At 41.0% G+C, this 20851-nt stretch overlaps 1 protein-coding gene across 2 annotated transcripts in view; it reads left to right on the forward strand.

Annotated features, from left to right (window-relative positions):
- STN1 (STN1 subunit of CST complex) overlaps positions 1-15779 on the forward strand; it is a 43789-nt gene extending 28010 nt beyond the window's left edge. For both annotated transcript variants that reach the window (XM_066190973.1, XM_066190974.1), the window contains exons 7-10: positions 754-916; positions 6846-6968; positions 7514-7586; positions 11477-15779. In XM_066190973.1, the coding sequence (XP_066047070.1) occupies positions 754-916; positions 6846-6968; positions 7514-7586; positions 11477-11634 (517 nt within the window). In that variant the 3' untranslated portion in view covers positions 11635-15779. The remainder of the gene's footprint in view (positions 1-753; positions 917-6845; positions 6969-7513; positions 7587-11476) is intronic.
- The last annotated feature ends 5072 nt before the right edge of the window (positions 15780-20851 follow it).

The raw sequence follows: 20851 nt of genomic DNA on the forward strand, positions 1-20851 counted from the left end.
AAATGCAGAATCCAGGACTGCTCCTGGGGCAAAGTATGGGATATTATGATTGTTTACTTGTTGTTGTAATAACTCTGGAAAAAAAAAATAGAACAGGGCCTGACTGTGATTTAGACTGCATTAATATACAGTAGCAGACTGCTTTTCTCCCAAGTAATTAGTGATCCATAGAGATGAGGTACCTGTCCATAATCTGAGGAAAGAAATATAATGCCAAACTGAAGTGAATATTAGGAAGAAAGTAAAATACTGTGTACAGACTTCTTTCCTCTAGTGAAAAAAAGATGGGATTTAGAGCAAGATTTGGAGCTGAGGTCAGCAGAGAGGATGGAGAAGTATCCTTGCCTGATGTTGTTTTATGTGTAAGGTTAAGGAGCTATTCCACTGAAATGCTCTCCTGCCCTTGTCATTGTCAAATGACAAATACATAACCTCAATAAATTGAGTCAAACACCCACTCCTGTACTCAGTTTCAGGATAGCTGGATGCTTATTGGGAGGCCTGGTGCATGTAGTGTTGTTTCAGAGACTGCAGATCTTAAATTCACAAAACTATAACAGCAAGTGATTGAAGAAGAACAGTTGAATGTTTGTGTTTATAAAAATGTTCTGTTTTAATTAAGGATTAAAATTCAAATTCTTGAAGGACAGCAAAACATCCTTTGACCTTTGAAACCAGTCTAGTGGACTGACTTTGTGTAATTGTTCTAAAACCCATTTCTTGCCTTTTGACATGTTCTGTGTATCCTTGTAGTGGCTTGGAGGGTCAGAATTTCTCAATCCAAATGCTGCATGAGAAAGTGCAAGGCTTTCTATTAGAAAACAAAATTCAGACCTTTTACCAGCAGGAGTTGGAGACAGTTGATTCTCTGGTGTCTCTGGCTGGTGTGCATCTACCCAGCCCCAGCTGTCAAGAGGTGAGTGAATGCACCTGTTCCAAGCTTTTAGTGCGGGGAAATAATACCGTGTACTTTTTCAAAGCATAAACAGATAAGAGAGTTCTGTCTTCTACCATGAAAGCAAAGGCAATTGAAACTTAAGCTGGAGTGTTGTGATTCATTTGCTTTTTGGTTTTCTGTAGAGAAATAAATCCCTGGTAGTCATTTTCACCCTGATTTTGATGTGCACTGTAATGTTAAGTGCTATGTTATGTTGACTTCTAATGTTTGTTTAATTCTTAAGAAACCCAAACAAAATAACACAAAAGCCAGTCTCTTGCAGATGAGGTCAAATAATAATGAGAAGTAGCTCTTTTCTTGTTGGCCTTGTTGAACTGCTGCTGATAGATGTTCTTGATAGCTGCATTGGGATGTGGTTTTTTCGTGGTTTTGTTTTGTTTGTTTGGTTTTGGGGTTGTTTTGTTTTTATTTAAGGCATTTTTTTCTGGTTTGCTTTAAAACAAATATGGATATATTAGCACTAAGAGGAGCTATTCTCCTTTTAGAGAGAAAAGTTTGCTAGTAGATTATCCAACATGGCACCTGGTACTTTTTAAACTAGCTGGAACAGTATTAAACGTTCTCAAACACTTTACATTAAAGGAAGTAGTGGCCATTGTGTCCAATACTAGAAACTTAAATGTTTCAGCATTTATAGAAAGACAAAGATAAATAATTTATAAAGCCATTTAAAGTAGGAACTGGTGCAGAACAAACATAGAAAGACAAAAAAAAAGAAAACCCCAAGAAAACCCAAACCAAACACCAACCAACCAAAAAAGACGAACTCAAAAACCCCAAACCAAGAAAGATAATGTAGCATCAGTGTTGTTAAAAGTTATGAAGAGCTATCATAATAATTAATAGTTTCTCCTGACCCTGATGCAAGGATGTGAGTATATGTCCCAGAAAACTGGGCACACAGATGCTTATTTAGAAATTGCAGTTCTCCCTATTGTCCTTTACTATGAATTTCTTGCAAAGAAGGTTATCTGTTCTTGCATAAGAAAGGACCTGCAGTTGTCAAGTGGCATGAATGCCTTAAGAGGAGTGCCTAGTAATGCTCTGGAAATGTATTTCCTTGTTCCTCTACTCTGTCTCTAGAAGGTGTCACTTTTCATACTTGGCAAAGGGTCAAGCACCCAGTTCTATCCACAAAAGTAAGTGTAATAGATCTGATTTCTGTCCCTCTCTTTCTTTTCTCTTCAGTAGGCTTTTGTTTTGCACTGCCCTCAAAGCAAGAGGATAAATGGTGCTGCTGATGTGGAACACTGTTATTTCAGGCCTGTTTGGCAAGGCAGGAGCTAAAGAGCCAACTCAGCTAATTAGGCCATGCCACAATACACACACTTGCTCACTTCTTGTACTTTTCCTGGATGTAAAAGGATGAGTTATTTGGATGTATAGGTAATTTTTTATCCTGATTCCAGTGTTCTAGAGCACTAGTTGCTTTATTTTCTCTTCCTTTCCCTGTGATCATAGAAGAGGTGGTGCACCCCCTTCATCTCTTTCCCAACTTCTGAAGTACTTGCATGGTGTTCATCATAGAGGAAGAGTGAATTCCCATGGAATATTTTCTCCAGGGAGGTGGTGAGCTGCAGTAGAGTGGAGCAGAGGGTGAAGATGGAAGGAGTTAGCTGGGATAGTTTGAGGTAGGCAGCCTCTGTGTGTTCCTTTTCAGCATCACTGTGTAGCTGAGCCCTGTCCACATCCCGTACATGTCCTACAATACCCCGTTCCAGTCCTGATGCCTACCTGGCAGTGAAGTCTTCTGCTTCTTCAGAATAAATTTCCCTCTAGCAGATGCACCTGGCAGAACTGAAATAATTTCTTCTTCTCAGACATATACTCACAAAAAATTAATTTTATAGTCTACAGATGATGAGGAAGAGAATTTAACTACTTTTAAAAATAGTTAAAAATTAACAAATCTTTTATAAGTTTTAAAGCCACTGGAGCTTTAATTTGCATAACCAGTGGCCCATTTATCCCTAAGGTGCAGCTTTTTCCCTGTCCTTAAAACCAGTGACTTTTGAGGCTGGAGGGGTGGGTACCAGAAGGAAGACTATAAGTAAAACAAGAAAAAGTAATTTTGTGTTCAGAGAACCTCCAGAGTGTACTTGCTGGACTTATGCAATTATGTTGGGAAAGTGGACAAACCTTTGGTTCCTTTTTTAAAGAAAGCTACATGTAAAGTAGATCCATCCAATTTCTCAACTGAATTAGATGCTTTAAACCAGCCAGTCTTGAGTAACAATATTTCTGCCCTTCTGCCATGCATAAGCTATAGTGTGTGCTATTTTGGTGCTACCATTCCAGTTTGTGAATGTCACTGGCTTGGACACGTAACTTGAGTTGTGCTTTCCAGAGTGTGCTGTTTGTACTTCTCTTGATTTGAATATTATCTCAAGGTCGCCAACGAGAAGTAGTTAAAGCAGGAAGTTTTACAGTGTTGTTCACAGCCTGTGTCTACCCTGTACAATGAACTGTAGGTGTAACACAGTTCATTATCAGTTCTTGATGCAGTGTCCTTGTCTTTCTGCCTCTCGGGAAAGCTTCACCACTGCTTTAAATATGTATATTGCAAAGTTATTATAGGACTTCAGGACTGACATGTCCAGGATCACTATTACTAAAATTGTCACCTGTCTAAGCCCAGGATTAAACTTTACAAGAAAAACTGCAAAAGGTGATTCCATGAGTAGAATCACATGAGTGGTTATACCAGGAAACTTTAACACCATCAGGGCGTGATTCATAACGAGTCAAAGGTTACATAGTTCCATTATTTTGAACAGACTCACGAATTCCTGTACCACTTCGTTTCTTTGACCTATTATTGATTGTACAGAGAATTTGTCTTGTTTTAAAGATCTGAGTAAAACTGGTTGCACAGCACCAGCCCACTATGCTGTGTGAAGCCTATCAGATGGAATATATTGATTAAAGTACCAGTTTAATTCTGGATACACAGATTCTTCTTTTGGCTTCGCTACAGAGCCCTTAGCCAGTCTTGGGAATGCGGGTAATGATAGTAAAATTATTATTTAATAGCTGCTTCTGTCTCAGGTCACACACACACACACACACACACACACACACACACACACACACACACACACACGATGTGTTCTGCAGAAGGGATGACTGATTGAATGCTCCTATTTTGGATGTACAGCTTGATTTATTTGAAAAGGACCTGATTTGGAAGAGAAGGGGAAGACCCTGTTGTTACTGCTCCAGAGAGCCTGAAATGGTGCACCGTGAAACTAAGGCATGCCCAAGAGGGGAACTTTGCAAAAGGAGGTGTGAATATTGTGAGAGGCACTGGGGAGAAGTACTATTGACTTGTGAAATTGCAGGATGAGATGCTGGAGTGACTTTGGGTGGACCAAAAGGGCAGACTAAGCAATTTCAGACTGTGTTGACAAATTCTAGAGGAATGGAGAGGAGGAAGCATGTTCTAGAGTACACCAGGAAAAAACCCCAAATTTTTCCTGTCATTTTATGGTACTATTAAACACCAATGATATACAACATTATTGAATTAATATATAATACAGTATTATTAAAGTGGGCAGGAGCCCTAATTTGTTTTTCAGAAACAGTCCTTCTGCCATGAAGCCCTTTTCCGTCGATTCTGCAGCACATATGAGAGAGTGCTGATATGTAGCAGCTGCTTACTTGTAATACGGCCTTGCTGCTTTCACTCTGTCAATGCCTTGACTTGCATTCTTAGTGATTCTGTTTCAGTGTACATCCAGGCTGAGCTGTGTGTCAGTTCACACAGAGTCTGTTTTTAATTATCTCCCTTTTCTGACAGGATTTCAGTGGTAAGCCAAACTGAATAATTATTGTGCTTCTTTGGAAATATTTTTATATTTTTTTCTCCCCAAATGTTTGCTTTCACATTAAAAATTGATCAGAGTCTTGAGTTGGTTGCTTTGCTAGCAATTTTTAACATTCTTGAGGATTTATTACTGCATTTGAGTGAGAGGCAAAGTCTCTTCATTTTACATATGGCTATGAGAATCTGCTTTTCTGTGAGCAAATACTCTCTTCACTTAATCCTTCCTGCTGCATTTTATGTTTGTTTCTTCATCAGAAGAGGCACAGTGAAGAGAAATACCATAGTGGTATTAATGCTGTGACTGGAATGGTGTCCAGATGTATGGCAAAGTTTGTAATTAGAAGTAGAGTCTGTTGTTATCCAGATTAATGGCTGTGGTGGACAGGAGGACAGACAAGGTTCAGGCACTGAATCCTTCAGTCTGAAACAGAGAAAACTGAACTGAGAATAAGTGCCATTGTTCTGTGTTAATTACTTCTGTTGAAGTATTCAGCAATTATTTTTACTGGCGATTTGAGAGGAAAAAGAGAGTTCGCTGTTGTGGAACAGAGAGAGAGATGTGATTATGGCCTGTTGAAACCCTGAGGGTTATCTGGAGGAACAGGAGGGAGAAACTTGTGATGCATGCTAACACCAATGCTTCTTTGGGATCTCCAAATTATTCCCAGTTAAACGCCTCAGCTTCCAGGCTGTTGGAGTGTCACTTGAGAACTGCAAATGGATTGAATGAATGTTTTGTGAAAAGATATTCTTCCTTTGTTCCTGTGGTGTCCGTTTTGCATATTCATGTACATTCTTTCTAGTCCATGGTGATTGCCTGCTTCACTCCCGAGGCTTCTGAGCTGGTGAGTGAAGTAGGATATGTGAAGTAGGATATGTGAAGTCTGATGGTTTTGTTCAGAATAGGGTGGGAACATTATGGTGATAGTTGAAGGAATGGCTTGGCAAATCTTGCTCCGGTTGCTCTGGTGTGGTTCTAGTTATCACATGGTGGTTTGTGGGCAGCAGTTTAGCTCCCTTCTCAAAGAAAACCACAGGGAGCACAGTGTGCTCCCAACGGATGAGAAAACAGCAATTGGGGAACCGAGGCAGTCTGTGTAGATAAATGGGAGGTTGAAGGACACAGTAGGACAGATGGAGATGCAGAAGAGTAAATCATAGTCTTGCTCTTATCTACCCATACTTTCCCTTCTCCACAACTAATTATTTCCTTCTCAACTTCCCTAGCTGTCATTCCACTCTCTTAGCTCTGCTCTACCTCCAAACAAACCCTGCTTTTCCCTGTTTTTTTTTTCCCCCTCCCCCTCCTTCTACTGTGTTAGATGTATCCCAAACACAGAACCCTGTGTTCTAAATAACCTCAGTTATGGACTTCCAGGCACACTGTTCTCCTTTCACAAGAAACTAATTTCCCACCTACCCTCAAAACTGAATTCTTTGTTTCCTTATTTTGTATACTTGTCTTAATTTCTTGCATGCTCTTTAACCTTTTACTTAATTAGGCTGTGGAGAAGCTCCTGAGAGCATGACCAGAGTGTTTGTAAAAATTTGGAAACAAAGGGGGCAAGAAACAAATACTGGTTTTGTCAGTTTTCTCCTTTCCCTGAAATCAGGAAATGGGAATCCAGTCCTCAGCACTTGAATTTCTCATGAATATCACCTTACAAAATACTGATTTTCCTGCCTTCCTACCGTTACTACCAGGAAAACTCAGAAAGTGAACAAAGCTTGATCTGCAAGCATCACAAGTATATCCCAAAAAAAAAAGAGTTCTTGGTACATCACCAAATAGCTGCAGATCACAAAGAAGTCAGTTTAGAGATTGTGGTTCCTTAAGAAGGGTGCAAGCTTCTGGTGTTTGGGTTTTGTTTAAAGTTCAGAGATATTGGTTATTTCATACATAACAGATATGATTTGTGACTTACTAAATGAAGAAAAATGTGTAACAAAATTCTCGTTAAAGTCATCTTCTTCTTCAAAGCATCTGGAGCTTTTGCTGGTAACTTTGGTTGAGCTGAGATTTCTCACTATCTGCTTCATTCCTTTCTTCCCATTCAGGTGAAGTCAAAAAGTAGTTCCAGTTCCAAAAGGATTCACAATGTTTTTAAGGAAGCAATAAAGATGCTACAAGAAAAAGGAGTGGTTTTCCAGAAACCTAGCAGCTCCAAAGACTTATACTATGTAAGGAACTGAGCTGTGGTTGCAAACAAGTTCAGTGGTATGACTTTCATAATCAATGAAAACAGTAAAAATATTGCAGAAATAGCAGAAATGTTTCAGAAAGAGAAGCTGGACATCCAGGTGCTCTCAGTTGACTCACAAGTCTTTTCTGCATCTTACTTCACTGTTGGTTGTATCTCTGTATCCCCCACTGAATTGTTCCAAGTTCTGTCTGTGTTCACTGGGCTGCCAAACTGCTCTTATCCAGCTGAACTCACTGAATCCTGGGCCCTGGGACAGTTCTCCTTATCAAAGTGGGTTCAAGCTTGCTGTTCTGCTGAGTCAGTCACCCTCCTTTGGGTGGTGACTTAGTTGTATCATGTTCTTCACCTAACTCATGGGTGCTGCTTGTAGTAGTAAAAATATTGCCTGAAGATTTGACATTCATTATTAGTCTTGGGGGCAGCATAAAATGCCGAGTGTAATTATGACAGTGTTAGGTTAGAATACACCATGGCATTGGATTGTTTTTCAACAGCAAGGCAAATTTCTTCTTTTTTCTTCAGGTGACTGACCATGATAAGGAGCTGTTTAAAGTGACCCTTGATGTGATTAAAGAAGACTGTCGAAAACCCAGGCGTAAGTAGCAGTGATCAAGCTCTGATGAGCTGGTGCTGATATACTGATGACAATATCTCCTCCTGCTGCTGGATTGGATATGCTGCTTGTCCTCACCCTCGAACTCAGAGCTGTCACTGGTGTAGCTAATCAGTATAGCTAAAAGCAGGAGTGCAGGAGCAGCATCCTGTGAGCGTGGAGAGAGAAAGAGCAGGTTTCAACCCAGCAGGAAGGAAACCTCTCCAATTTGAAATAAGCAGCCATTATCTTAGATCTATATCTTTTGAGAATAGTTGGATTTTGGGAGGAACCAGATGTAATGAAGTCAGGCCACCACCTAGCAGGTGTTGCTTTGCACTCTGGAGAAGTAGCAAATCTTGCTGGTTCGGTTTCTTCAGGGGAGTTGACACAAAAGTGACCGTGCAGAAAGGTGAAATTCCCGCCTCCTTTAAGCCAACAATAAAACTTGCTTAACTCTATAGGATATTCTCTGGATATTTTAAGCTCAGGTAGACCTCAGGTGATTTTTCTTTGTAGTTAAGGATTTCAGTCAAACAAAGTCTGTTTCTTTTCAGATAATGTGCCTAAGGGGGTTTCTCAGTTATCCCTGTCCCTCAAACTGTTGTGTCTTATTGCCAGAGTGATAACTTGTGCTTGACTTGAATGTGTGCTAATTACACAGGTACATTGCTACAGACTGTCTTTCAGTCATGGGATAGAATGTGTCAGCAGGGATCACTTGCTGCTGGAGTGCAGCTATTTGTGGGATAGAATGTGCTTTAGTACAGAATAAATGACTGACTGGAACACAAGGCATAAAATCTTAAATTGCTCATATCCCTATACTATCATAACTACAATACCATTTTTAGGACCTGGAGTATGATGATTATCCTGCAGTGAAAAAAAGGCTAAGTGAGGCAATATCAAGTTTGAGTTTTAACTGTCTCTCTTAAGAAGTGGTACAATTGTAGACAAGGTCTTGAGGGAAGAGGTTACTACTGGGCATGCAGATTAATATGGGCTTGTTTGCCTGAGGGTGTTTCAGTACAAAAAGGTACTGCATCACATTGTTTTATTGTCTTTTATCCAATTAACAAAGACAAACATCATTTCTTTAAGAGTCAAATCATTCCTTTGCTCATTTTATACGTCAGCCAGTTCTCCTGGTAACCTGCTTTTTTGCTTTTTGCTTTTTTTTTTTTTTTTTTAATAACTGTGTCACTATCAAGGCCAGAACCTCGATACAGCTGACAGGGGCACTGAGTGACTGCCTCCTGTTTGTTCCCTTCTTGTGCATTGTCACACTGGTAAAAGTACTCGGCGATCCATGAGAAGTTGGGAAGTTCTTTCGGTCAAGAAAGTCAACAGCAGAGAGTAATTTGTAGATCAGTCACAGAAACGACTTTGAAGAGTCCTCAAAGCCATGTTTTCCATAATAAGCAGTTTAAAATTAGCAACTGTTTTACAAACCCTCTTGTTCTCCTTGAAGCTTTCCTCCTACTTAGTTTCCCGCTGTAAAGAGGACAGTTTCCAGGTCAGTGTCCCTTCCCTAGTTTCCAGAAGGACCATTTCAATGTCCTGGTCATTGGCAGTAGAAGCAAAGCCAAGAAGCTTCAATCGAAACCAGCCGGGCACGGCGGGTGTTTGTTGTCCGTGGATGATGCAAGAGCGCGGAGCTGAGTGCGGCTGCCGGCCCCCCTCTGCCGGCCGGGGCGCGGTCCCGGCCGCCCGCCCGGCTCCCGGGGAGGAAACAAGGACATGGGCATTCATTCACCTCTAGGGCTTTTACTTGTTTGTTGTAAGAAATTCCTATCCGTTTTCCTCCAAGAGTAATAGTAATCTTCACAAGAAGGATGATTTATGATAAATCAAACTCTTCTCTCCAATGAGTTATTTCTCTGCCAGTTTTCCAGGCAACGCCTCGCCCCATTGCTGTAGTTGTGACACATTCCCAGGCCCAACCCAGCTGTCTGAAACTATTGTACAAATTTAAAAAAAAAAAAAAAAAAATCTTGCGTGCCTACTCAGAGCTGCACAAGCCCTGATCTGTAATGTGCCTACATGACAATCCTAGTCCTTGGCTCCACTTATAATTGCTGATCTTAAATGCGCTCATGAAAGAGAGACCACTGTGGGTGCTTCTAGAAACTTAATATAGCCAGATAGCACATTTTGACTCCAGACTGAACTGCAAAATGGATTTGGGGTTTGGTTTGTTTCTTTGTTTTATAAATTTGCTCTGTTTCTCTGTTTTATAAATTTTAGGCTTAGATTGGGCTAATGGTAGAGAGAACAAAAACCAGAACCACTTGAAGTTAAATTTAATAGGTCAGAATGTACCCTGTGTCTGCAGTGGGCAAATGGTAGTTGTTGTGTAACTCTGTCCCCTCTGATGTTGGTTATCAGGCAGGACAGTTAATCACAGCCTGGCTTCCCTCAGCTGCTGGACAGAAGCAAGAACCTGAGATGTCAGTGAAGGAGGGACAGGAGTGCTTTGGGGTTACTTAATCATTGTACACACCTGCAGCTACCCCAAAGTGCCATTTCCTACTAGCATCTAAGGCAAAAGTACACATTGTGCTCTTAGGTAACACTTGAGTCATTAATGTAATTCATTGAGATTTAAGTTACTCTAGATCAGGGATGGGCAATCCCTGATGACAAACCTATGACAAATGCAAAGTGCAGCTATCCATTTGTTTGCAACAATAGTCACTATGACCAGGTAGAGGCATTGTTCTGTTCTCTCCAGTTATCTCTCCCAGGGTAGTGGAAACATTTTTGGCTATTGACCACAAAGGTCTTTTTATCATGCTGGATATTTCTGAGGAAGTATTTCTGTCTGAATCACAGCCTTAATCAGAATTAGGCTGAGCTGTTTATTTACCACTATCTAGCAGTGACTTTTCTCAGCAGGTTCTAGGGCAGCTCTGGGGCTCATCAGATCCTAGAGTAGAGAATTAACTAAAAAAACCCAAAAAACAATGAAATATAGGGCCCTCCCTGGCCCATGGCAGTTTCTCAGTATCCTTACCAAATTTGCCTTGCATCACATGAGCTAAGGAGAAGGAAAATAATTGCAAAGAAATATGTTGTGGACTTCAGCACTTGGGAGACTGGGAGCTTGCAGCACTGATGATTAGTGGGTTTCAGGCTATGTTGGAGGAAATAATGGCTGGGTTAGCTTCAAACAGTGCTCCACCTGGCACAGAATAGATGCATGCAGCCATGAAGGACCTCTGTGCTTGCCCCTAGAAAAGGGGGTTATTTTAAACTTCTGGTCTCTTGTACATTGCAGGGCTAATTCCACTTAAAAAGAGACAAAATCTGAAATTGATGGTTCTGTGACTTTCTACTCCCGTAGTTGACTGAGTGGTCCGCAGGGTAGGGATGGGATAGCATTGTGAGGTGAATGCAATTGCAGTGCAGCAATTTTTCCACAAGATGCCAGCGTTGGGCCAGCGGTTACAGGCCCTGGCCACGCACCTCCCTGCTGTGCTAGAGGGTTGTGAAGTTGGGTCTCAGTAAAATGACTCATTTGGTTCCTTCTGAAGTTGCAAAAACTGGATGGCTGCACAGGTGGACAGTGGAGGTTCTCTTACATTATTAAACCCCTCATCATGTTGTACTGAGCTGTGTATGTTAAGAGTTGGCAAGGCTGAGTTATCTTTCACCCTCATTACTACTACTACAACCCTGACACTTCCCAGAAAAGTCACTGGGAACAGTTGATAATTGGAGAACTGTAGGCACAGACAGGATCTCTTTCTTCTGAATACACACATGTCTGTTTCAGTATCTAGGGCTCTGGGGTTTTTTATGATTGATCTGTATTATGGTAGTTCAAAAGAGACAGTTAGACTGAAGTAGTTTTTCCCTGCCTGGCTGCATTTTCCTTTTTTCTGCAGATGCTGAAAAGGGCTGCCATTTCCTTCATGTCCTGAGTTGTGTTCGGCAGAGCTACCACCCCTCTCTGCCTGAAGTGGTGATGCACCGTGTCTTGGAACTGCTGGAGAGTAACAGTGATGTTGTCAGCACCATGGAAGGATATTTTATGGTGTTTTAAAGAGAAAAGATAAGAAAGAGAGGTTGACAGACTGTGAGAAGCTGTCTAGATAGCTGTCTAGATGATCTAGATTGTGGATAAAAAAGAACCTTTTGATTCTCCAAATGCTGTTTTTGTCCAGCTTCAGAGAAATTGTTCAAATAATTGTTTTAATATTGTTGCTGACTTCCTTGCTATTCCTAGTGAAAGTGGTATCAAACTGATTCTGGACATTCTAATCTAGCAAGGGAACTGGAAAAGAAACTGTGCGCTTTCCTTGGAGCAGGATGAGACATTGACCATCCTCATATCTGCATCCAGTGGGCCTAAAGAAAAGTCACTCCTAAAGATCACTGGTTACACCAGTGGTCATCTCAGGAGATATTTTTCTGGCTTAAAGACTGATCTTGTGAGCTTTCAAATGATAATATCTGTGGATCTTTCTTTTTATCTGAACTTTGTAACGCCTAAAGAAAGGACACACAAACAGGATTTGCCTGTCCTTCCTGGCAGTGCTGGTGCATCTTTGTCTGTGAATATGTATTCCTCAATCTGGACAGCTTTCCCACTGCTAAAGAATCTTCACCATTCTCTGTAAGGTAATACTCAGGAATGGGGTCCTGCATCCCTTCCCCATCCTGCAGCCTTGCCCACTGGTTGTCAAGCATGTCTGCATTCCCATCTGTGCTACTGGTGCCTGTTGTTGCAGTTTCTCTTCAGATCAGAATTTTCAAAATCAGCTAATGTTTGCTGTTTCAGTTGCTTCCTACATCACAAATGGTAAAACATAAATTAGATGCTTTGGAAAAGAAAATACAGACGCCACTGAGACCTACTGTAATCTCCTCTGCCTGTTACTTTTTGTGTCTTTTATTCTTTGTCACTTTTGTGGCAAAATACTGCCCATATCTGTGCTTGCAGAAGAACACAAGGCATAGATGAAATGACTTTGGCCTAAAGAAGGCTACCATGCAAGATGTTTGATCTGGAATAATTATAACTCTGTTATGTGCAACGGTTAAAAAGCAGAGTTGTTCAATATTTATGCTTAGAGAGGACTTGCTGCTGCAGGGGCTTGTCTGTTTAATTAATCTGTTTAATTTATGATGTGGAGGAGAGACCTTTAACTTGAAAAGAGTACAAAAGATTGAATTTATCGTTCTTTCCTCTGCACCTTCCCTGTAACAGTTGAAATAGCTGACTCCCAGGAGGCAGCTGTAGTGGTAAAGCCCTATAAGGATTGACATAGCAGGGAAAAATAAACCATATGCATGAGGAAAGCCAGTGAGTATAGCCCCGTGTGTGCCAGCTCTCTGGTTTGTTATATTATCTGCCTCTCTCCAAGCCCTGGCTGCAGTGAGATATAGGCTAAGAGAAAGACATGACAAAATATTTGGCATTTGCATTCAGAGGCCCGTGGAAAACTCTGGCCTTAGAGAGATGGTAAGTTTGTTCGTAGTAGAGAACTATGTATGAATCATTCATTTGCTGTGTATGCCCTACTTGCTGCAGGACTCAGTAGTTGGTTTCCTCACAGATTTCCCTATTTCTCACATTGCTGCTCTGCTCTGAGTCAGGTACCTTCTAGCCTGAACAAGTGCTGAAGGGATGTACCTGTGCAGAAGGAAATAGAAGAGGATTAAGGAAGAGCTGTAGAGTGTTTGTTCCTCACTCCCTCCCCACGCCCTAAATATCTCTGTAAATCAGGGAAAGAAGGCAGATTCTGAGTGAAGTGGTACTGAGAGGAATTGAAACTTTAATTTATGCCTATGAGAAAATCTGGTTGGCCACTGGGGAGGTTTGCTTTTTAAATTCCTGCTCTGATTGTTGATCAGTTTGAAGTGATGCTTAAAAACAAGGCTATCTATGGAAGAAGTAGCTTGGAATATTGATTCCTAAATTCAAATTCACTTCAGGAATTGCCCACAGTCAAGCAGTACATATGGTTAACTTACTTATTTGGCATGAATTTGAGGATATTTTAAAGGAAAGTATGAGGTGTCTCAGACCATTTGGAAGAGCATGGCATCTAATTTAAGAAATTGTCTTGGCCATTTTCATGAAATGTTCTGTACTAGCAGAAGCTTGTTTTGCTGGGAAAGGGTTAAAGGAACAGTGCTAGCTCAGTGGGAAAGGTGATCTCCTCAAGTTAAAAGAAAGCCCTGGTTCTCCTGAGGATGACAGCTGAGTGTGTGGGCTGGATGAGTTCGGGGAGAAAAAGAGAGTTTGGAGATCATGTTGCTCTTTGGGATCTCTTTAAAATAAATTCATACCAAAATAAGATTACATCTTCAGGCTTTGCAGTTTGTAAAGTTACACGTGCAAATTCTGTTGCCTCCAACTCTGAGGCTGCACTTACTGTGTTTCAGATATGTTTCTTTGCGTAGTTTGCTAAAATCCTTCTCCACTGGTTTTCTATGCTTGGAGGTAGAAAGGGGTGGACACTTGTATCCACATCAGTCCTGTCCCTGTTGCAGTTCAAAAGCACTGAATAACTGCAAAGCCTTGGAGATGAGGTAGAAGGAACTTATCTCAGGAAACACAGGTAAGTTATTCTGAAAAGAACCTGTCCCTGGAAGTTTTTAAGTTGATCCTTGCTCGACTCTTGTGATGGAGGGTGTGTTCTGATGGTGTTTGTTCCCCAAGAGCAGGGAAAAGGGATTTTTCTCAGATGAGTTGTCTCAGGGAAGTAAGATGAATAAACACAAGGGAGCCTATAGTTTTTACAAGAGTGAAAAGTTAAGATAAAGTTAATGGAGGAGCCTAGATTCAAGCTACACAGATTTTGACTCTCTCTACAGAATAGTTGTGTCTTAAGCTTGCATGCTTTCTTTTTTCCACAGTAGCCACCCAGCCCAGGTTAACACTCTGGTTGAGAACATTCCCTCTTGCACCTACAGGGAATACAACAAACATATGCCTGCCTAGCAGCACCCCGAGGAGCTGTGGGAGCACAGAGCTCACTGTAGGCTGATTTACCCATTCACTCAGTATCTCTACAGTGTGCTTCTGTGACAGCAGTCTAGACATACCCATGTTGGTATAAGTCACCTTTATGTAAGTCGAACTACACACACTAGGGCTTTTACTGCAAATAAACTGTCTCTCTGTTTAAAGATCATATCCTTAACCAACAGTCATATCATGCACACTGTTAAAATTCTTAGACCACACCTAAGAAATATTGTGCAGAGCATTCAGTGAAAGCATGCTTTCTTGTTTTGTTTAATTTGAAAACTCGTTAGGCAACACAATTATTACTGGTTTATTAAAGGACTTAGAAGGTGGCACTTTAATGTAAAACTGACAAGTGAGAATTCATGTTGTAGAACTGCTTCATGGCCAGCTCCAGTTTCCATAGCAACAGTTACGCCAGTAAAAGGTAGGTAAGGAAAATGGAATTTTTAAAAGCAGTCAGCGCTTCTATGTTACCTTAAAAAGGTAAGTTTCCATAGAAATGCAGCACCTGAGAACAAAAATTACCTAAGAACCTCAATATTCTATTCTAGCAAAATGCACGGTGATTGCTTTTCTGGTGAGGAAACAAAGGAGCAGCTTTACCTTCAGTCCTTGCCCTCTGCTTACGTGAGAGAAGAGATGAGGTTGCTTCATTCCTCAGTTTCCCCCTTTTGTAAACTGGGGATAATACAACTCCCTGTGTAGGGTGTAAGCCACTATGTTTTTGTAATCCTAGTCATTAAAAGCTCTATGAGAGCTATTAGAGAAGAACTCTGGGGCTGTGTGGGAGAGAGGGATGGATGCTGGAGTGAGACTTAGAAAAAGTTGCTCTTCTATTAGTACTGCCAACTTTATATTTTTGTGCCTTTCTTTCCATGCATATTGATTTGCTGGTCTTGTTGTCGTGCTTTCCAAGGCCTATGAGGCAACAATGGTCTCTCTGTTTTTATTTGTATCATATTTTTCCGGGAATCCTATTTCCTCTTATGACTTCTTAGATGACTTCATAAAAATAGAAATCCAGGTAAATGAGTTCTGAGTATTCTTGTTCTGAAATCTTTGGATTGTAAATTTGGACCCATGAGGGCATGCATTTTACACAACTTGCCTGGGAAATGAAGCTTTACTTTCAAAACAATAAATGGCCAAGTTAAATATTGGCTACATGACTAAAAGCTGTGACTGTTTTGGATCTGTGTATACTTGTGTATTCCAGTGATGAACACCATAAATAGGAGTTGCTAATTCATTATTCAAAGTGGGAATTCATCAATGAGCAGCCAGTGAGGCATGGAGCCACAGAGAGAATTACGAGACAAAGTACTGGGAATCTGTTTGTCAAAGAAATGCAGTTTGGTTTACTTTGAGAGTAAGCTGATCCTGTGGGGAAAAGATGTGCCTAGCAAAGATTTGTATCTTTATACTTACCTCTAAATGGGAGGGGAGCAAGTTCAGATCCCATGGGCACCCTGAATTTTGAAACTTCCTGTCAGTGCAGCGCTATGTTCTTTATTGCTGTCTTTCAGCACAGTCTCTAGTCCTCCTGCCCCAACCCTCCAGGCTACAGCAAAAAAAAGTTCAGCCACAAAGATAAAAGAATAGTTACAATAATTGGTTACCATCCTCCAGGAGTCCCAGCATTACAGAAACATTTTTGTGGATCCTTGTGGGCAGCAGGGAAATGCTGAGCCAGGGATCTTGGGTTTCGTTCCCAGCAATATACCCTGCCAGGCACAGAGACTTTCCCCCTAAATTCTTTCATCTCTTCCTGAACTCCACTCTCCCCTCTGACTCGTTTCTTGGGCTCTTCATTCACAGTCACAGATCCTGTCAAAATCCCTTCCTCTATTTTGTTCCCTTTATCTTTCCTAACTCACGTATCCTTGTCAACATCTGGCAATTGAAACTTTCAGAATAATCCCCTTGCCTAACTGACCTGGCACTGTTCACAGCCTGTTGATTCCTTTGCTATGGAAGAGGCAACTTTCTTCCCAGTGTAGTTTGCAGCAGGAAAGAGCTGCAACTTCAGGAAAACAGCACTCTTTCCACCCCACCCTCCCAAAGATTCAGTAGCATCCTAAGTATTCTAGTGGTGGTTTTTTTGCAAGTATCCAAGTACAAAAAAAATATATAATTAAAAAATAAAAGAGTCATGTCTTGCCCAAACCTGAACAAGCAGAAGTCACGCCTCTGATAGAAGCTATCTGCCTCTCCCTGCCACTTTCATGTCCTTGCAGATCTCATTGCAGACATGATCTGTAAAGTTAATTGGACTTCTAGCTTGCGTGTCTCCCAGTTAGTGTGTCTTTTTTTAGCCTGTTTTTTTTCTGAGAAATTGTGACTCTATTCTGATGTGATTATACTCTATGTCTGGGCATTTGTCAACCTCTGTCCCACCACCCCAACTGACTTTGGCTAGTTAAGGGGTGTGATGGACCCTGAATTGTTATGGTCTGGCACATTTTTAGGAGATGAATGCACTGATAGAAGAGGGAAGCCCAAATCAGTGCCTTTGTCAAAGGGAAGGAAGAAAATCAGACAACAGCAGAGAAACCACACACAGGACAGTCCTAAAGAACCTGTTCCTGTAACTTAAGCTGCCACAAGAAGTACTTGTTCTGCAAGTGCTCTTCTAAGAAATGATTGGACAGTTTTTGCAGAAGTTTCTTCACAGAGATTGCCCTAAGAGTCATGATGGCAAACTGCAAATCCATTAAAACATGGTAAAGCTGCATTGGGGTACAAAGTTGAGCAACTGTTTGTTAATGATGCCACCAGCCCATTTCCACTAATATCTTTTAATGTGCAATGGAGGCTATACTAATCTAGTCACAGCAATTTACAAGTTGAAACCAGCTCAGATTAACAAGATTGCCTGAGAATAACACAGCCAGGAATTTGCCAGTGAAAGAAATAACCTAAAGGAATGATTTTCAGTAAGTGTTAACTACTGAACACTCCAGTGCCTATTAACCTGGCACAACATATCCTACAGCTCTTGTTTTAGCTTGCTTTTTTGTTATTCACTGGAAGAAGGCACACTCCTTCCCTACCAGCTAGAACTGGAGCTCTCTGTCACCTTCACATTGTTCTGCTGGAAACAAGATAAGATAAATAGCAAATGTATGTCACTGCACAGCAACCAACATGATTAAATGCAGTACGTGCCAAGTCTGTTGTGGGCCTGGAAAGTTCATGGTTCGTCCCAGGAGTGGAGACTTCAGCCAAATATTACAGTGATATTTGGAAATAGGAGGGAGGAATCTATTGCCTCAAATGTCTTCCCCAACAATGGAGTCCTGCAAGTCCTACAGGCCTAACAGATTCTAACATGTGCTCTTCTTGGCAAGGAACAAAGGTGGTACAGAAATGAAAAGACTGCTTGGGGCTGGGTTTTTCTCTTGTTGACGTTATAGGTCATTTGCTTTGAGAGTGTAGGGGCTGTCCTTGGGTTCATGTAAAAACTCCTTTTTGCTATATTGTCCACAAAAAAGCCCCTGAGCTGTAACAAGCCAGCTGGTGTTCTGAACCACTGCCTACACTGCTAACTCATCTCTCTCATAGTTTTCTGTTCTCACCTTGTCTTTCTTCCCCCAATAAAATCTCTTGAACTTAATTCCTGATTCAGAGAAGTTATGGTCTTTGTCCTCTTGTGAGTACAGTGATCCAGGACAAACATAACAAGAGCAAACCGATACAGAGAAGAGTTTTTGTTGGAACCCTGAATGTAGGAAAGGATGAGAAATACAGAGGAGGCTGAAGGAGAAGGATTTAGCACAAAGATGTTTGAAATGAGTTCTACTGAAAAAGGCTAAAGAAATAATTGCCTAATGATGCTGTGGACATCTGTTTCAGAACAGGCAGCAGGTGTTGCATGTAATGAAAGCAAGGACTTGGACTGTTTTATTTTCTGCAATTAGAAAGCAGAGGAGGAAATGAGGTCAGGAAAAATGGAGTAAGAGAACATTTTGCATAAACAGCTGGGCAAATTTATATAGAGCGCAGCAGTATTTATATGCACTTCCTCTGCCTTCCTTACACTATCCTTGAACAGGTCTGTTCTGCAGAATATTTTGTCCTTCCTAAAAGACCAATGTCTTGGGTGCTCAAAGTCAGATGCTAAAATGAAAGTTGGCCACCAACATGCCTTTGAGGACCAAAATGTTCAGGAGAACGTAATTGTCACACAGAAGTTGTCATGAACTGATGAGAATGATCCTGAAGGTAAAGCTGCCCTTGTCTCATAGGTGGTTTGTGTGCCTCAGTCACCAGAAAAGTGGCTGAGAAAGAGTCCATTAGTGAAATGGTTCTTTGGGCTTTCATTCCTGGTGCTGCATGGCCAGCCCTTAATGCATGTCTGGATCCAAATAAACACCTGGAATTACATGGATGGTGTGTCCACTTCTCCAAGCTGAACAGCACACCTGCATCAGGCCCTGCTAGAGAAACTGTAACTTTGCTTTCCATAGAGCATTTTTTGTTTTGGGATATTCTCATTTCTTGTTACAAGCAATTACCATCCTACAGGGCATTTTATTTTTCAAGCATCTCCACTACTGCCCTACAAAGTCTAACCCCAGTCTAATGACTGGGGAAAAAAACAAAACTCTTTGTGTCTACCCATGGGATGATGTTGCTGTTGAGATCCAAAAGTGCTCTTCCTACAGAAGTCTTTCAGTTGGGAAAACCACTTTGCTTTTGCATGAAGGTAACAAAACAAAAAGTTAAAGCACTCCACTGCTGAGTGGTAGAGGTTGGATGTTACAGATTCTTCTTACAGCACCAAGCCTGTGTGCTCATAACCTGTGTTCAAACTGCAGTTCCATGAGCAACTTTTCATAAGGTTTTATTTGTACATTTTTATAGTTCACAGTCTGTCAGTCAAATGTTTTCTGGTTTGGATATTGGCAGATAAATTCTTCGACTTTCTCTAGGGAATGTGCAGCCAAATAAAATTACTATTTGGTTTCAGAAAGGGTTGAATGAGTTAAAACAGTGAACAAAGAAATTCAAATTTCAAAAGGGGTTGGTGGAAATTTTAAATCTCTGTGTCCATGTATGTATACACAGAGGTAATATGGGAAAAAAATGCTAAGAAAGACTATTTCTTCCTTGTCTGACCTTATTTTAACAAGCCATGTTTTCAGTAATGGAGATTACCATATTTCTTGCAGAGGATAAGGCAGAAACCAGTCTCAAAATGTGCTGTTTTGAGAACAGTGGGTGTGCTGAAGTCAGGGAGAGCATCCAGGAAGAAACCTAAGGAATTTCAATCCAAGCCTGTGATCAATTTGGTAAACTTCAGCTGTCTCAAATGTAAGCCTGACACATATATCATAAACAAAAAACCAAAAAAAAACAACAACAACAACAACAACAAAAAAGTGTGGCTTGGCCTTGCTTTATTTTTTTAAAGTGCTGCAAGAGATATCTACAAAGCCTCTGTAAAAATGGAAAAGTACAAGGTGTACATGGATGAAAAGCAGTGTGCAATGTGCTGCTACCACCCTAAACACCATGCAGGGCACACACCACAGTGGGAAATCCTTCGCCCACAACTGCCAAGAGAGGAGTGAAAAATAACGTTAGTCATGAAAGGGTTAAACTGTAAGATAGCTGCTTTGAGGAAAGGATAATCTATAATTTAAGTCCAGAGGGTGAAGCAGCTCTTTCATAATGTAAGTAAAAGCTGTTATGCTGTTGGAAAAGCATGTACACTGCCTGCAGAAGGAATGATTATTTTGGTTTTTCCATTATAATAGATTGCACAGAGGGGCTAACAAAGCAGCTCTCTCTGCTGAGGAGGCTGGGAGGGGAAGGGGCACGAAGATTCTGTGCAAGAGGAGGGGGGCTTGCTCTGCCAGCACTGCTGCTGGTTCCTTCAGCTGCCTTCTACCGTATTAGCTGGGCCTATTTATCTCCAGAGTGAATTTCATTTGAAGAGCAGTAATCTCCCAAGAAGATGAAATGCACTTGGCTTTTTAAAAAAATAAGAAAAAAAGATCGCACCGTGCTTTGTTTCAGAGTTTGAGATTTGAATGCCAGACAGGCTCTACCATTCCTGTCATTCCTATCAAAAGCCGTGTATGTTGAAACGCTGAAGTGGAAGGACTGCATGGAAAGCAGCCTTTTTAAGAAGCTGAGGTTTTGTAAGTACAGAAGCTGAGATGGGAGTGTAACAAAGGCTCTGTGTTGTGCTGTTGCACATCAGAGCCAATAAAACCCTAAGGGGCACATCTCTACTACCATGTCTAGCAGATTATGCATGCAACTCTAGTTG

The sequence above is a fragment of the Chamaea fasciata genome, unplaced genomic scaffold (genome assembly GCF_029207755.1).
Source record: "Chamaea fasciata isolate MVZ Bird 193981 ecotype frontalis unplaced genomic scaffold, bChaFas1.0.hap1 SCAF_9, whole genome shotgun sequence".
Classification (NCBI taxonomy): domain Eukaryota; kingdom Metazoa; phylum Chordata; class Aves; order Passeriformes; family Sylviidae; genus Chamaea; species Chamaea fasciata.